Source organism: Engystomops pustulosus, chromosome 3 (assembly GCF_040894005.1).
Source record: "Engystomops pustulosus chromosome 3, aEngPut4.maternal, whole genome shotgun sequence".
Taxonomy (NCBI): domain Eukaryota; kingdom Metazoa; phylum Chordata; class Amphibia; order Anura; family Leptodactylidae; genus Engystomops; species Engystomops pustulosus.
Genome location: NC_092413.1, coordinates 219,095,826 through 219,113,600, shown reverse-complemented (window position 1 = coordinate 219,113,600; position 17,775 = coordinate 219,095,826). Strand labels below are relative to the sequence as shown.

The following is a 17,775-nucleotide window of genomic DNA, read 5'->3' as shown; positions in this document are numbered from 1 at the left end:
AGGTGGACAATCTGATATGGCGGGCCACAGAGAAGACCCAAACATAGAGGTGGAGGGGCAGAGGCAGTACCCCCCAGTGACCAGTAGGGTTCATTGGGAAAGCTGGGCTTGTAGTCAATGGTCCCAGTGCAGTAGAGAATCAGCTTTCTTAAACTCCTGAATTAGAAACCCTCATGTTATAGAGTGAGAGAATAAGACAAAGCTGTAAAATTCCTTATATGGAAGATTCTGGATGGGGAGCAGGTACTCATGTCCTGGAATTAACCCTGGAGATTTGGATATCACCAAAAGACAACACAATGACAAGCAGTCTCAAAGCCTCCATGTGCACTGCTGGCCTCCTCTAAAGGAACATTGACCCATAGTCATAGTGCTTCCCCCAAATGTCACGGTGCCACTGTCCAAACCATCAAATGTCAGTGTGTCATTGTCCTGTACCTCAACTGTCAATGTGTCAGGATGGAGACCAATGGTCCATAGGGTATTGGGTTGTATTTGAAGGTCTAAACATCTTCTTACCTGCCTATGTGTCTCCAGCTTTATGTCCTCTTGAATCGGCTTCACCATAGTGTTGGTGGCGGAGACACACTGATCGATTGACTCGGTCTTCTCCACTTTTACCTTAACATCCTCCAGACTCAAAGAAGGAGTTGGCTTCACATCCTTCTCATCCTTGTCCAGTAAGTTTCGAAGAATCTGGTCTTTGGAGTCCTTTTTCTCCACTTTTATCTCCGGTGTGTTTCCTTGGGCCTGACTACTGCCAGAGCCAGAACTTTTCTTGTCATGGTCTAAAGTCAAAGTACTCAAGTCTGAAGGACTCCCTTCTTGAAGGAGCCGATGTAATAACTTGTGCCTCTCCGTCAGAGAGCTGTGAGATGAAGGACACGTCCCGCTGGAGGAACTTCCACAGCTCGAGTTGGAGACAACAGGACAAGTTAAAGGATCTCTGCAAGTAGGGTCACCTTCCCGCAACTTGCTTTCAGCAGTGGTCGCCAATAGCTGGACAAGTTTTTGACTTGAAGCAGCCAAGGAACTTTTTGTATCTCCATCCCCGACCCTGTGATCACTACTGTTGTCCTTGGGTTCCATTTTTAAGGGCTGCATACCATGTCTCCCAGGAGAACTCTGGGACGATACCTGTCGTAGGATGGGGGATGTGGTGGAAAAGGTTGACTGGTTGTTAGGTCCATCATTTATGGCCTGGGTATTAGAAAAGAGCCTCCCGTTGTTGGTGCATAGTCCGCCTACCATACCAGGAGATGTAGAAGAATACCCCACTGGGGTCATGGGTCCATCATTGAGCATAGGCAGGGAATTTGGTGGAACATTAGAGAACGATCTGTTGTTATTATTACAACCACTGCTCGAGATCCCAACGGGGGAGTGCATGGTAGGCATTGGAGGAGAAAAGGGATTACCTGAAGCTCGAGGCCGAGACACCAAACCTGGACTTCCCCTTGGCCTTGGAGACATGAACTGAGGAGGACTTATCCCTGGACTACTCATGGGGGAACTGTTGAGGTTGAGATTGTTACTGTTTTGGGGTCCAGCCTGCCCCATATTTAAGGCAACATTGGTTCCAATCTGACTTCCAGGTGAACATCCATAGTTTGTTTGGCTGGTGTTGGAGCTGCTGATATTATGGAGGCCAATGACTGGCTGCTGGTTTATACTAGAGGTCAGCATGTTGCCATTGGATGGGGAGGTGGTCGAAGAGAAGGGTACCCCCGAAACTGGCGAGATGGTAGAGTTAATTGAGGGGCTGAGTCGGGGTAGTGACATTCCTGAGTTAGTGTTGTCTGGATTACAAAGAGAGCTCTGATCCCTAAAAACACACAAAAGGTATATAAGATATATGAAATAATGGGATCACATAAGGGGAGTCTCCACCTTCATACAGACATGAGATATACCGGAAAAGGGGTTACATCATATAAGAAACTGGGTTCAGTGAGAAGCAAATCAGAGGTGGAGCTCCCCTTAATGCTGACAACAATGCAATATAGAAGTCACACGCAATCCGCTCCATCACCTTTCAATGAAATGAATTCCCATGACGAAAGGCTGCATGTCCGGACTCTGAGGGTAGTACAGCTTACACTTGGTGTGTGCACTCAGCTCCGTCCCATCACTCAGGGTGAACTTGTATGATGGACTGCAGGCCGTTCCCTTCATCATCACTGTAACGGGGAGGGAGAATGGAAGATGTTAGAACTGATGGTGTAAGTAGTAACGCCGAGATACAGACTGAATTATACTCCAGAGCGGGAACTCAGGACCAGTACAGGATAAGTAATGTCATAAGTAATGCTGCACCAGCAGCAGAATAGTGAGTGCAGCTCTGGAGTATAATACAGGATGTAACTCAGGATCAGTATAGGATAAGTAATGTCATGTATGTACACAGTGACTGCTCCAGCAGCAGAATAGTGAGTGCAGCTCTGCAGTATAATACAGGATGTAACTCAGGATCAGTACAGGATAAGTAATGTCATGTATGTACACAGTGACTGCACCAGCAGCAGAATAGTGAGTGCAGCTCTGGGAATAATACAGGATATAACTCAGGATCAGTACAGGATAAGTAATGTCATGTATGTACACAGTGACTGCACCAGCAGCAGAATAGTGAGTGCAGCTCTGCAGTATAATACAGGATGTAACTCAGGATCAGTATAGGATAAGTAATGTCATGTATGTACACAGTGACTGCTCCAGCAGCAGAATAGTGAGTGCAGCTCTGCAGTATAATACAGGATGTAACTCAGGATCAGTACAGGATAAGTAATGTCATGTATGTACACAGTGACTGCACCAGCAGCAGCAGAATAGTGAGTGCAGCTCTGGGAATAATACAGGATATAACTCAGGATCAGTACAGGATAAGTAATGTCATGTATGTACACAGTGACTGCACCAGCAGTAGAATAGTGAGTGCAGCTCTGGGGTATAATGCAGGATGTAACTCAGGATCAGTACAGGATAAGTAATGTCATGTATGTACACAGTGACTGCACCAGCAGAATAGTGAGTGCAGCTCTGCAGTATAATACATGATGTAACTCAGTATCAGTACAGGATAAGTAATGTCATGTATGTACACAGTGACTGCACCAGCAGCAGAATAGTGAGTGCAGCTCTGGGGTATAATACAGGATGTAACTCAGGATCAGTACAGGATAAGTAATGTCATGTATGTACACAGCGACTGCACCAGCAGCAGAATAGTGAGTGCAGCTCTGGGGTATAATACAGGATGTAACTCAGGATCAGTACAGGATAAGTAATGTCATGTATGTAACAGTGACTGCACCAGCAGCAGAATAGTGAGTGCAGCTCTGGGGTATAATACAGGATGTAACTCAGGATCAGTACAGGATAAGTAATGTCATGTATGTACACAGTGACTGCACCAGCAGCAGAATAGTGAGTGCAGCTCTGGAGTATAATACAGGATGTAACTCAGGATCAGTACAGGATAAGTAATGTCATGTATGTACACAGTGACTGCACCAGCAGAATAGTGAGTGCAGCTCTGGGTATAATACAGGATGTAACTCAGGATCAGTACAGGATAAGTAATGTCATGTATGTACACAGTGACTGCACGAGCAGAATAGTGAGTGCAGCTCTGGGTATAATACAGGATGTAACTCAGGATCAGTACAGGATAAGTAATGTCATGTATGTACACAGTGACTGCACCAGCAGCAGAATAGTGAGTGCAGCTCTGGGTATAATACAGGATGTAACTCAGGATCAGTACAGGATAAGTAATGTCATGTATGTAACAGTGACTGCACCAGCAGCAGAATAGTGAGTGCAGCTCTGGAGTATAATACAGGATGTAACTCAGGATCAGTACAGGATAAGTAATGTCATGTATGTACACAGTGACTGCACCAGCAGCAGAATAGTGAGTGCAGCTCTGGGGTATAATACAGAATGTAACTCAGGATCAGTACAGGATAAGTAATGTCATGTATGTACACAGTGACTGCACCAGCAGCAGAATAGTGAGTGCAGCTCTGGGGTATAATACAGGATGTAACTCAGGATCAGTACAGGATAAGTAATGTCATGTATGTACACAGTGACTGCACCAGCAGAATAGTGAGTGCAGCTCTGGGAATAATACAGGATGTAACTCAGGATCAGTACAGGATAAGTAATGTCATGTATGTACACAGTGACTGCACCAGCAGCAGAATAGTGAGTGCAGCTCTGGAGTATAATACAGGATGTAACTCAGGATCAGTACAGGATAAGTAATGTCATGTATGTACACAGTGACTGCACCAGCAGCAGAATAGTGAGTGCAGCTCTGGAGTATAATACAGGATGTAACTCAGGATCAGTACAGGATAAGTAATGTCATGTATGTACACAGTGACTGCACCAGCAGCAGAATAGTGAGTGCAGCTCTGGAGTATAATACAGGATGTAACTCAGGATCAGTACAGGATAAGTAATGTCATGTATGTACACAGTGACTGCACCAGCAGCAGAATAGTGAGTGCATCTATGGGGTATAATACAGGATGTAACTCAGGATCAGTACAGGATAAGTAATGTCATGTATGTACACAGCGACTGCACCAGCAGCAGAATAGTGAGTGCAGCTCTGGGGTATAATACAGGATGTAACTCAGGATCAGTACAGGATAAGTAATGTCATGTATGTAACAGTGACTGCACCAGCAGCAGAATAGTGAGTGCAGCTCTGGGGTATAATACAGGATGTAACTCAGGATCAGTACAGGATAAGTAATGTCATGTATGTACACAGTGACTGCACCAGCAGCAGAATAGTGAGTGCAGCTCTGGAGTATAATACAGGATGTAACTCAGGATCAGTACAGGATAAGTAATGTCATGTATGTACACAGTGACTGCACCAGCAGAATAGTGAGTGCAGCTCTGGGTATAATACAGGATGTAACTCAGGATCAGTACAGGATAAGTAATGTCATGTATGTACACAGTGACTGCACGAGCAGAATAGTGAGTGCAGCTCTGGGTATAATACAGGATGTAACTCAGGATCAGTACAGGATAAGTAATGTCATGTATGTACACAGTGACTGCACCAGCAGCAGAATAGTGAGTGCAGCTCTGGGTATAATACAGGATGTAACTCAGGATCAGTACAGGATAAGTAATGTCATGTATGTAACAGTGACTGCACCAGCAGCAGAATAGTGAGTGCAGCTCTGGAGTATAATACAGGATGTAACTCAGGATCAGTACAGGATAAGTAATGTCATGTATGTACACAGTGACTGCACCAGCAGCAGAATAGTGAGTGCAGCTCTGGGGTATAATACAGAATGTAACTCAGGATCAGTACAGGATAAGTAATGTCATGTATGTACACAGTGACTGCACCAGCAGCAGAATAGTGAGTGCAGCTCTGGGGTATAATACAGGATGTAACTCAGGATCAGTACAGGATAAGTAATGTCATGTATGTACACAGTGACTGCACCAGCAGAATAGTGAGTGCAGCTCTGGGAATAATACAGGATGTAACTCAGGATCAGTACAGGATAAGTAATGTCATGTATGTACACAGTGACTGCACCAGCAGCAGAATAGTGAGTGCAGCTCTGGAGTATAATACAGGATGTAACTCAGGATCAGTACAGGATAAGTAATGTCATGTATGTACACAGTGACTGCACCAGCAGCAGAATAGTGAGTGCAGCTCTGGAGTATAATACAGGATGTAACTCAGGATCAGTACAGGATAAGTAATGTCATGTATGTACACAGTGACTGCACCAGCAGCAGAATAGTGAGTGCAGCTCTGGAGTATAATACAGGATGTAACTCAGGATCAGTACAGGATAAGTAATGTCATGTATGTACACAGTGACTGCACCAGCAGCAGAATAGTGAGTGCATCTATGGGGTATAATACAGGATGTAACTCAGGATCAGTACAGGATAAGTAATGTCATGTATGTACACAGTGACTGCACCACCAGCAGAATAGTGAGTGCATCTCTGGGGTATAATACAGGATGTAACTCAGGATCAGTACAGGATAAGTAATGTCATTTATGTACACAGTGACTGCACCAGCAGCAGATAGTGAGTGCAGCTCTGGAGTATAATACAGGATGTAACTCAGGATCAGTACAGGATAAGTAATGTCATGTATGTACACAGTGACTGCACCAGCAGCAGATAGTGAGTGCATCTCTGGTGTGCCTCGTTACCTCGTTAACTCTCTGTTGCTGTGAGAGGCTGTGTGCTGCTGCTGCTCCTGAGCTCCAGGGAAAACCACCTCCACCTGGGGCCTGCTCTCTCCTCTCCCAGGGAGGGAGTGGGTTTCCAGGCATGAGCCAGGGCAGTAAGTCCCAGGCTCCTGCTTCCCGGTCTAGGCCGGCGGGAGGCAGGGGTAGCCAGGAACCGGCCAGCGCTGCGGAAGCCTTGGGGGTGAGAAGATCTGCAAGGAACAGCAGCAATGCTGCTCCAAACCCCCCCAGACCAGCTAAGGCTTCAAAAAGCGCCAAAACCCCAGGAAAGCTGGATACCTTGGGAAAGCTGGGTACCTCGGAAAAGCTGGATACCGCGGGAAAGCTGAGTGCTCAGAGAGGTGAGGCTAACCTCAGTGAAGAGGGCTGGGGAATGCTGAGGACCCGGGAGTCTATTTCCACCTATGCCTCCCGGGCTCTGGGCCACCTCTCTGAGTACGAAGAAGCCAGCAAGACGGTGAGGAGACTGCGGGAGGAGCTCAGGTGCGCCCATGCCAGGGCAAGCTCTGCCCCAAAGAGGAAGAAGGAGCAGATTATGGCAGAGATATCCAGGCTCCAGACTGACATCCAGGCCTTGGAGGAGAGGAAGGTGTATCTGCTGGAGAGGAGCGGTCCGTTTAAAGAAAAGATCCTGAATGATGAGAGATTCCGGGAGATGGAGGAGGAAAAGCAGAGGCGGCTGATGGGGCTTCAGCCAGAGAGTCAGATGGAGGAGGAAAGCCCGGTGCCGTACAGTGGGCCCCCTGCAGGACAAGCGGCCATGTCATCTGGCTGCAGTTCTGCCGGCCCGGGTGAGGATAGTGACAGCCACCAGGGAGGGGCGCTGATGGAGGAGATCCGACGGCTCGAGTCCCCTGTGCACCTCCAGGACTTTACTTTTGGAGACGATCTGCCGGAGGATGCACCGGGAGTCAGTAATGTTGTGGTGGATAATGTGAGTGGTGCAGAATCTTTGCCAGCTTTGGGGGTGGGTGATGGAGTGACTGGTGGTGTGAGTGGCGCGGCTGAGTGTAACATGCAGGTGGGTAGTGTTAATGTGGTGGGTGCAGGGGTTGGTCTGGTTGCTCCCCCAGTGGCGGCCCCTATTAAGAGCTATGCCAGTGTCGCTGCTGGGAGAAGTAGGGTTCCATCATCCTCGTCTCTGGGCTCTGGGAGCGGCTTTTTGCAACGGCGCCTCCTGCAGGCCTTACAGAAGGGAGAAAGGACGATCAATGTAGCGGGGCAGGAGGTTGATTTGTCGTTTTGGATAGAGAGGCACGGCCTGTCTGCCTTCCGAGAGCAAAGAGGCAGGGAGACACAATGGTCGCTCCCGACAACCGGGATAACCGTAGGAATGTGGTCCGTTTTCGGTGGCGTGGCAGTGATGTGTGTCCCCCTCGGGCACGGGTAGTTGAGCTGCTGCTGAAGATGGACTTCAAGACGGCTGACATCTTTGCCTTGATCCATCCCTATGGTACATCTGAGTTTGCTATCAGCTTTGTTCGGCCGGAGGGGCTTGAGCTCTTCTGGTCCAACTATGAGCTGAGATACAACGAGCCCGAGTGGCGGGACTTTGCTGTGCAAGCAGTGTCCCGCCAGAGCGAACTCAAGAAAGTGACCGATCTTACCCGTAACGAATCACTATCTTGCTTTGACATCATGACCTGGATGAATCGTTATGGAGAGGTAATGGGAGTACCCGAGAAAAATCGTGATGAGTATGGTATCTGGTCAGGGGCCTGGACCTTCATGGTGAAGTTGAGGCGTTCAGGTAACTCAGTCGCCCACATCCCTTCATCAGCCTTCCTGGGGAGGGATCGGATCCTGATCTTCTACCGGGGGCAGCCTAAGCTGTGTCACAGGTGTGGCGACCCCACACATTTCAGCGCAAACTGCACCGTGCAGAAGTGTGCGTTGTGTGGGGGTGTCGGCCATCTCGCTGCATCCTGTACAGGGCAGATTAGGTGTAACCTGTGTGGTGATCTCGGTCACCCGTACAGTCGCTAATGCGGGCTCAACCTCAGCGGATGAAAGCCATGAGGCTGAATCTGCTGGGGAGGGGACTAGCAGAGGCGGAGGAATGGAGGGGCCAGGGAAGAAAGACAGGAAAAAGACGCCTGCCCAGCTAAGGCGTCTAGAGAAGCGACAACAGGAGAGAGAGCGGGGGGAGTCTCGGGCTGCTGGGACAACCTCTGGCGCTATCCTGGAGACCACACCTGTCGCTGAGGCCCCAGAGGATGATGTACTGGATGAGGAGGTCAGGAGGATCGAGAGAGAGGAAGGTGCCACGTCCTCAGACTCCTCCCATTATGAGAGTATGGACGAGGATAATAGGGCGTGGCTAGAGGAAAAGCGTAAGCGTGGCGCCAAAAAGAAGAAAAAGGGTAAAAAGAAGGGAGGTGTAAGATCTTCTCCCTCCCTGACTAAGGTACCCAAGGAAGGTGCAACCGACCCCCCGCTGGTCGAACTTTCAAATCGATTCCTGGCCCTGGATGGAGCCTCTCCTGCCGATGGAGGGGCTGAGGGTGAAGGGACAGAGGTGGCGGAGCCTGCAGGAGGTGCCGAGTCTCCCCCTGGGGAGTCAGGGTCCTCAGGAGGGGAGACTGGCCCAGAGTCTGGAGACGAGGATGAGGGGGCAGGTCCTGGATCTGCCCCTGAAGCATCAGAGGTGCGGGAGATGGACACCACAATATGTCTAAAAAGGGGGTGTTCATTTCCCGAGGGTGGTGGTAAGATGGGTAAAAAGAAAGCCGTCTAACTCAATCACTCATGATGGCGGCACCCACTCCGTTGACGCTGGCGTCCATTAATGTCGCCAGCATTAAGTCTGATGCGGCTAGATTTGCGGCCTTTGATTTTCTCGGCCGCGTTGAAGCCGACATTTTATTTTTGCAGGAGACCAGGCTGCCAGATTTGGCGGCCGTGTTTAAAGCTAAGAGGGAATGGAGACACGGGCCTTCCTATTGGTCTCTTGCGGCCGAGCCGTATAGCGGAGTGGCGGTCCTTTTTACCGCACCGGTAGAATGCCGACGAGTTATTGAGTTAGAAATGGGGAGGTGCCTGATCCTGGATGTCCTCATGAAGGGACAAGAACTTCGCCTAATTAACATCTATGGTCCCCAGTCCAAGTGGGACAGGAAGTGTCTCTTTATGAGGATCAAGCCCTACCTTTTTACAAGTCGGCAGGTGGTCTTTGGAGGGGACTTCAATGCTGTCACGAGGTCCCAGGATAGGGGAGGTTCCAGAGACAAGCTGACTTATGATAGCGTCGCTCTTAATAGCATAGCCAGTGAGGCTCGCCTGGTGGATGTCCACATCCGGCACACCCCAGGCCACGCGGGGTTCACCTATTATAGGGGTAGCTGCAGGTCTAGAATAGACAGGTTTTATTTAAAGGAGGAAGCCATTTCTTCACCAGTTTCTGTTGCTGAGGTGGAGTTCTCCGATCACTGTTTAATTTTGTTTTCTCTGAATGTTACAGAGACCCCCCGGATGGGAAGAGGCTACTGGAAGCTCAATTCGTCTCTCCTGGAAGAAGCAGAGATAAGACAATCCTTTGAGGACTTTCTTCAGAGCCAGGTACCATTGCTGGGCCTTTGTAGCAGTAAGTCAGAGTGGTGGGAGATGCTCAAGAAAAGGGTGGCGAGATTCTTCCGCCAGCTCTCGAGCCTCAGGAGCCTGGACAGGTACCGCCTGTATCAGGGCCTGAGGAGGAAACTCGAGCATCTCATCTCGACTGGAGGTAGTCATGAGGACATCTCCAGAGTGAAATCCTTGCTGAAGAGGTGTCAGTACGATAGACACGCATCTTTGGTTTTTGAGAGGGATTACGGGAAATACCGCTCGCCCGACCCTTACGGAAACTGTAAGATGTCAGTGAATGGTAAAGTTGTCACGGGACTGGTTGACAGTACGGGATCCCTGAAAAGGTCCAGATCAGGGATTCTGGAGGTCGTCAGATCCTTCTACTCACACCTCTTGGGCAGGAAGGATCTAGATCGGGATGTGATGTCGGCTTTCCTGGCTGAAACTGTCCCTGAGCCAGGAGTAGACCCCTCTCTTGATGTTTTGACAGAGATGATCAGGGAAGAGGAAGTCAGCCTGGCGATTGAAGGGCTCGCCCTCAAGAAATCGCCGGGTCCGGATGGCTTAACATCCGAGTTTTATAAGACCTTTAAGGACGCCTTGGTTCCCCTCTTGACTGAGGTATTCAATGAGTGTCTTTCCTCGGGCGCTCTGCCGAAGTCAATGAGGAGGTCTGCCCTGATCATCCTGTCAAAGGGTAAGGACCGATCTCGTATTGAGAACTGGCGTCCCATAGCGCTTCTCAATACGGACAGAAAGGTTTTGGCAAAGGTGCTGTTTAATCGGCTGGTGCAGTTTGCGCCCCGGCTCCTTTCGGGACCCAGCACTGCTCTGTTCCAGGCCGCAGTACATTTAGTGCTGTGCTGTGTGTCCGGGAGGCAGTGGAGCAGGGCAGGGCTGGTAACTGGAAGGGGTACTTGCTGTCCTTGGATCAGGCAAAAGCGTTTGATCGGGTTGACCACGAGTACCTCTGGTCTGTCCTTCTGAGGTATGGCCTGCCGGGTGGGTTTGTCAATTGGCTGAAAGTTTTGTACGCAGGGGCAGAGAGTTTCCCGCTTGTAAACGGTTGGATTGGCCGCTCTTTTGAGGTCGGGTCTGGTGTTCGCCAGGGTTGTCCTCTGAGCCCACTACTGTACGTGTTCGCGATTGACCCATTCCTTAGGAGGGTTGATCGTGGGCCGTTGGTGGGAGTCGGGATGGACCGGGCAGCACCGGAAGCCACTCTAAGGGTGGTAGCGTACGCCGATGACGTCACTGTTTTTGTGTCCTCGAGAGGGGAGGCGCAATGGGTGATGTCAGAGGTTGACCGCTACTCAGAGGCTTCTGGGTCCAAGATCAACCGGGATAAGTGTGAGAGTCTCTGGCTGGGAGAGGGGGATCCAGGCTTTGATCTCCCGGACACTCTTCCAGGGCCCCAGGACTCTGCCAAAGTTCTCGGCATCAAATTTGGCCAGGGGGATTACCCCATGCAAAACTGGGACGGCAGGCTTAAGATCGCCGCTCAGAGGGTGGACTAGTGGAAGGGTTGGTCTTTGACCCTCAGAGAAAGGGTTAATCTGATCAAAACCTACCTGCTCCCATTGCTGATATATCTGGGCAGTGTGTGCATGTTGCCAGAACCCCTCTGGACTCGGGTCTACAGTCTGTTCTTCCAGCTGTTATGGGGGAATAGGCTGAACCTAATCAAGAGGGAGGTTACTTACCGCACGAGGAGACAAGGAGGGTTGTGTATGGTCAACCCTGTGGTGTTCCTAGTGAATACCTTTCTTAAGATCAATGTAGCAAACCTCTGGAAAGAGAGGGCTCCTCCGTGGGTATACTCCTGCAGGGGATGGTTTCGGCCTTTCTTCCAGGAATGGGAGACAGGAGGGCGAGTGAAGGATCTTCGTACACCGCATGGGCATCTTCCGGCTTACGCTACCCCGGTTCTGAAGGTGATTCGCCGGTGGGGTCTGGGAATGTGGGAGATCAGGACCATGTCGAGGAAAGTCCTTGACAAGAGGGTTCTGTTGACCCATTTCCAGAAGCCTCTGGCCCTCAGGGATTGCCCAAGTCGGGATCTTGGGGTGGGTTTGAGTTTATTGAATTCCATCAGGATCCCCTTGAAGTTTTGGGACTTGACTTGGCGCTGCTTCCATGGAAAGCTGTGTGTGAGGGACAATCTGAAGTGTAGGAGCTCTGAGGAAAGGGGTTGTCCCCGGGAGGAGTGCGGTGGCCTGCTGGAGAGCATGGACCACTTCCTGCTTCAGTGCCCCTTTAACACAGAGGTGTACAGCCGGTTGGGCGCTTCCATCCATTGGCCCGGGTTGGCCGGTCTCTCCTATGCGGAGTGGGCCTATGGAGCATTCAGAGGCCTGGGTGGCCGGGACCGCTGCACGTTATTCCTAGTCAGTCTAGTGGTCAGGTACCACACGTGGAACGCACGGTGCTTAGTGTCGACGCAACGTAAAATCCTCCCGGTGGATGAGGTGGTTAGGAACATTCTGGGTGACCTGGTGAAGGTGCGCTCTCTGGAGTATGAGGGGCTGGGCACGGGGTGGGCCTCTCTCCTTAGTGTCCCTTAGTCTGTCCTCTCCCCCCTGGTGAAGGTGCGCTCTCTGGAGTATGAGAGGCTGGGCACGGGGAGGGCCTCTCTCCTTTGGAGGGGGTTCTCCTTTAGTGTCCCTTAATCTGTCATCTCCGCTCCTGGTGTTGGGCTGATGCTGCACAGTAGATTTTTGTTTTGTATCTGAGCATATAGTGATGTAGGGCTTGCAGGCGCCGAACCTGGGCTTTATGTGGTTTGGATTTGTTATGTTGATTTGTTTAATGTGTTTGTATTTTGTGTACAGTGTGTATTTATGTAGTTATAGTTCTTGTGTATATAGGTTGGTTGGTTTTGGGGTGTTGATGTTAGGGTGTTAGGTTGGGAGGGGGGTGGACGGGATGTGGACTATACGATCCTGGGCACTGGTCTGGACTATATAGCGCGGACTTTGGACGTTAGACCAGTGTCTGGGTGGGAGGGTGATGGGCGTGGGATTTAGTTAGTTATATTTAATGTTTTTATTTCCTGTTTATGTCTTTTTTTGTGTATTCTTTAGTTATTCATAAAAAAAAAAAAAAAAAAATTATAAAAAATTGTATATGGAAAAAAAAATATAAAAAATTATAAAAAAAAAAAAAATTATTATTAGGTGGTGGGATTGGGTGAAGGTTTTGTTTTATAATGTTGATTGTGTGGTGTGTGTGTGGCTGGGCCAGGAGATTTTCGTAAGACTCTTTTAGTTTGTATTATTGTTTTGTTATTATTATTATTATTGTTTTATTTTGCCAGAAGTTATGGCTTGATTTATGTTTATGATTGTTATGTTTTTCATTTTTATATATAAAATAAAAGATTTACAGGATGTAACTCAGGATCAGTACAGGATAAGTAATGTCATGTATGTACACAGTGACTGCACCAGCAGCAGAATAGTGAGTGCAGCTCTGGGGTATAATACAGGATGTAACTCAGGATCAGTACAGGATAAGTAATGTCATGTATGTACACAGTGACTGCACCAGCAGCAGAATAGTGAGTGCAGCTCTGGGGTATAATACAGGATGTAACTCAGGATCAGTACAGGATAAGTAATGTCATGTATGTACACAGTGACTGCACCAGCAGCAGAATAGTGAGTGCAGCTCTGGGGTATAATACAGGATGTAACTCAGGATCAGTACAGGATAAGTAATGTCATGTATGTACACAGTGACTGCACCAGCAGCAGAATAGTGAGTGCAGCACTGGAGTATAATACAGGATGTAACTCAGGATCAGTACAGGATAAGTAATGTCATGTATGTACACAGTGACTGCACCAGCAGCAGAATAGTGAATGCAGCTCTGGGGTATAATACAGGATGTAACTCAGGATCAGTACAGGATAAGTAATGTCATGTATGTACACAGTGACTGCACCAGCAGCAGAATAGTGAGTGCAGCTCTGGAGTATAATACAGGATGTAACTCAGGATCAGTACAGGATAAGTAATGTCATGTATGTACACAGTGACTGCACCAGCAGCAGAATAGTGAGTGCAGCTCTGGAGTATAATACAGGATGTAACTCAGGATCAGTACAGGATAAGTAATGTCATGTATGTACACAGTGACTGCACCAGCAGCAGAATAGTGAATGCAGCTCTGGGGTATAATAAGGATGTAACTCGGGATCAGTACAGGATAAGTAATGTCATGTATGTACGCAGTGACTGCACCAGCAGCAGAATAGTGAGTGCATCTATGGGGTATAATACAGGATGTAACTCAGGATCAGTACAGGATAAGTAATGTCATGTATGTACACTGTGACTGCACCAGCAGCAGAATAGTGAGTGCATCTATGGGGTATAATACAGGATGTAACTCAGGATCAGTACAGATAAGTAATGTCATGTATGTACACAGTGACTGCACCAGCAGCAGAATAGTGAGTGCAGCTCTGGAGTATAATACAGGATGTAACTCAGGATCAGTACAGGATAAGTAATGTCATGTATGTACACAGTGACTGCACCAGCAGCAGAATAGTGAATGCAGCTCTGGGGTATAATAAGGATGTAACTCGGGATCAGTACAGGATAAGTAATGTCATGTATGTACGCAGTGACTGCACCAGCAGCAGAATAGTGAGTGCATCTATGGGGTATAATACAGGATGTAACTCAGGATCAGTACAGGATAAGTAATGTCATGTATGTACACAGTGACTGCACCAGCAGCAGAATAGTGAGTGCATCTATGGGGTATAATACAGGATGTAACTCAGGATCAGTACAGGATAAGTAATGTCATGTATGTACACAGTGACTGCACCAGCAGCAGAATAGTGAGTGCAGCTCTGGGGTATAATACAGGATGTAACTCAGGATCAGTACAGGATAATTAATGTCATGTATGTACACAGTGACTGCACCAGCAGCAGAATAGTGAGTGCAGCACTGGAGTATAATACAGGATGTAACTCAGGATCAGTACAGGATAAGTAATGTCATGTATGTACACAGTGACTGCACCAGCAGCAGAATAGTGAATGCAGCTCTGGGGTATAATACAGGATGTAACTCAGGATCAGTACAGGATACGTAATGTCATGTATGTACACAGTGACTGCACCAGCAGCAGAATAGTGAGTGCAGCTCTGGAGTATAATACAGGATGTAACTCAGGATCAGTACAGGATAAGTAATGTCATGTATGTACACAGTGACTGCACCAGCAGCAGAATAGTGAGTGCAGCTCTGGGGTATAATACAGGATGTAACTCAGGATCAGTACAGGATAAGTAATATCATGTATGTACACAGTGACTGCACCAGCAGCAGAATAGTGAGTGCAGCTCTGGAGTATAATACAGGATGTAACTCAGGATCAGTACAGGATAAGTAATGTCATGTATGTACACAGTGACTGCACCAGCAGCAGAATAGTGAGTGCATCTATGGGGTATAATACAGGATGTAACTCAGGGTCAGTACAGGATAAGTAATGTCATGTATGTACACAGTGACTGCACCAGCAGCAGAATAGTGAGTGCAGCTCTGGAGTATAATACAGGATGTAACTCAGGATCAGTACAGGATAAGTAATGTCATGTATGTACACAGGGACTGCACCAGCAGCAGAATAGTGAGTGCAGCTCTGGAGTATAATACAGGATGTAACTCAGGATCAGTACAGGATAAGTAATGTCATGTATGTACACGGTGACTGCACCAGCAGCAGAATAATGAGTGCAGCTCTGGAGTATAATACAGGATGTAACTCAGGATCAGTACAGGATAAGTAATGTCATGTATGTACACAGTGACTGCACCAGCAGCAGAATAGTGAGTGCAGCTCTGGAGTGACTCTTGTGCACTTACCTTCTTGGAAAAGCTGTTTGGCGTAGGATGGTTCCGTACCCTGAGCTTGAAAGAAAGCATAGATACATTTTCTGACCAGGTCTTCCCACCCTGTGCTGCCTGAGGCTCTCAATGTACTGGTATCGATGGAGATGATTTTTCCTAAAAACGAAAAAAAAAATAATGCTGTTGGGGTCGCTTTGCAGTTATTGGGCGGAGGAGTCGGCGCTCTATAGATAACATGACTCCCATATCTGCGCCAATCAGACACAATCTCACTTTCGGTCGGATGTAGCGGCGGTGCAGAGGTTTCTGGATACGGGAAGGTTTATGGAGCGAGTGTTTACACAACCTCTCGGCCGGCGCTGTCACTGCGCCAATGAAAATAGGAGGAAAATGAAAGCTTCGTGTTTGAGGAAAGATCCGCGTTATCAATTTGTCATTTGCCATCTGCGGTCTGAGGAGGTGCGAAGATTAAACACAACATTCATATCCGCTGCTCGGAGGCTGATCCCAAGAGCTGACAATCTAGGAATCTCTCACTGTTTCTGGAACAATAGTAACCACCAGTTACAATGTAACCAAAGGGGAATGAGAGGTCTTAAAGGGGAAATGACATCATAAAATATTTCTTCCTTGTTAGATGTTTATTAATAAGTGGAGCAGCTTCTAATATTAATGATCATCTTTAGCCCCGCCTCCAGTCACTTCTGCACACTTGAGGCGTGTCCTATATAAATGGGCGGGTCATAGCCCACAAGGCTGTACACCAGTGTTTTTTTTCCAAAACTTTTTTGCCACATTGTAAAAGTTTGGCAGTTTTTCAAGTGACATTGGCAGAAGCTGCAACATTGTATCATTATTGCTGCATTCCTCCGACGCCCCTAGTGGTAACATAGATTATTGCTTCTATTTCTTTGACATGCGATCGAACAGTTAAAACAATGCAGCTCTCAGGCCGCAGGATAATGATTGTATTCAGCGAGAAGCCACGGACAAGCCATACATTGTACCTCCATGTTTCATAATATAGACGGAACGCTCGGAGTGCGCTGGAGTCACGGTGAACAGCTGACATATTCCAGGCCTCTAACAATGGGGGCTATTTATGGGGGATACTTAGAAAAGGGGCCAAAACTTGTTTGCAGTAGGCAAGTCCCCAGGCCCTGGGACATGGACATATCAAGGGATTGACATATGACATCCTTCCATCTGACTACATAACCGGATAAACGTGGCACTTATTTTGGCTAAGGTGGAGCGGGTGCAATGTATTGCACTTCCCATATGGCACATACAGTTATTTGTATCCTCGGAGGGCCATAAATGTACTCATTTTTATACTGTTCCCATATTTGTCTTTGTTAGCTCCACCTAGTGGTGAATTCTGACACAGAAAAATCAGCTGTTCTAAAGACTATAATATAATAATATTTATAATATATATAATATTTACGATCTATCGTTGGGCTATCGATATCACATCGCTAGAGGTTCAACTCTTCATACAAATGAGAATTAATTGGTGTTAGAATTAGGAGCTGCAAGACCAGACACAGCCAGAAGCAGACTGATGGCACCACTGAGTAACCAATGAATGGGAGCTCTATGGCATTCAATATCATAGTTGTTTTCGCCCCCCGCTCACCTGTAGCATCTTGTTTTGTCACAAAAGACTCTAGCGAGGTGATGGGTGTGGGCCGAGGTAATCTCCGAGCTATGCAGATAAGACAGGACTGGAAATCTGGAAAAGAAGCAGGTGATTGGTTAATAGAGCTGTCTGTCAAAATCCATATGAAGGACGTCCTCGTCCTATCCCAGTGCCCGTCCCCTTATCTGTGATACAGGCAACCAACGCTCCACCATTCTATTGGCTACATCGGGGGTGGAGCCTACAATGCCGGGCCTCTCCCTGCATACAGGATAGTGGGGGAGGCTCGTTACCCCCTCTTGGCCAGAGCTTGATCTCCTCTGGGATAAGTCTGGAACCCTCCACTGGCACTAAGTAATCACTACCGTATTTTTCGGACTAGAAGGCGCACCATCAATAAATGCCTGCTAAAACGTCTAGGTTCAT

General features: G+C 47.9%; 1 protein-coding gene across 5 annotated transcripts in view; it reads right to left on the bottom strand.

Moving 5' to 3' along the window:
* Window positions 1-17,775, bottom strand: part of NCOA1 (nuclear receptor coactivator 1) — a 298,539-nt gene that overhangs the window by 48,666 nt on the left and 232,098 nt on the right. For all 5 annotated transcript variants that reach the window (XM_072143854.1, XM_072143853.1, XM_072143855.1 and 2 more), the window contains 4 exons: window positions 17,347-17,442; window positions 15,720-15,860; window positions 2,033-2,180; window positions 520-1,825 (listed from right to left, as the gene is read on the bottom strand). In XM_072143854.1, coding sequence (XP_071999955.1) covers window positions 520-1,825; window positions 2,033-2,180; window positions 15,720-15,860; window positions 17,347-17,442 — 1,691 coding nt within the window. The remainder of the gene's footprint in view (window positions 1-519; window positions 1,826-2,032; window positions 2,181-15,719; window positions 15,861-17,346; window positions 17,443-17,775) is intronic.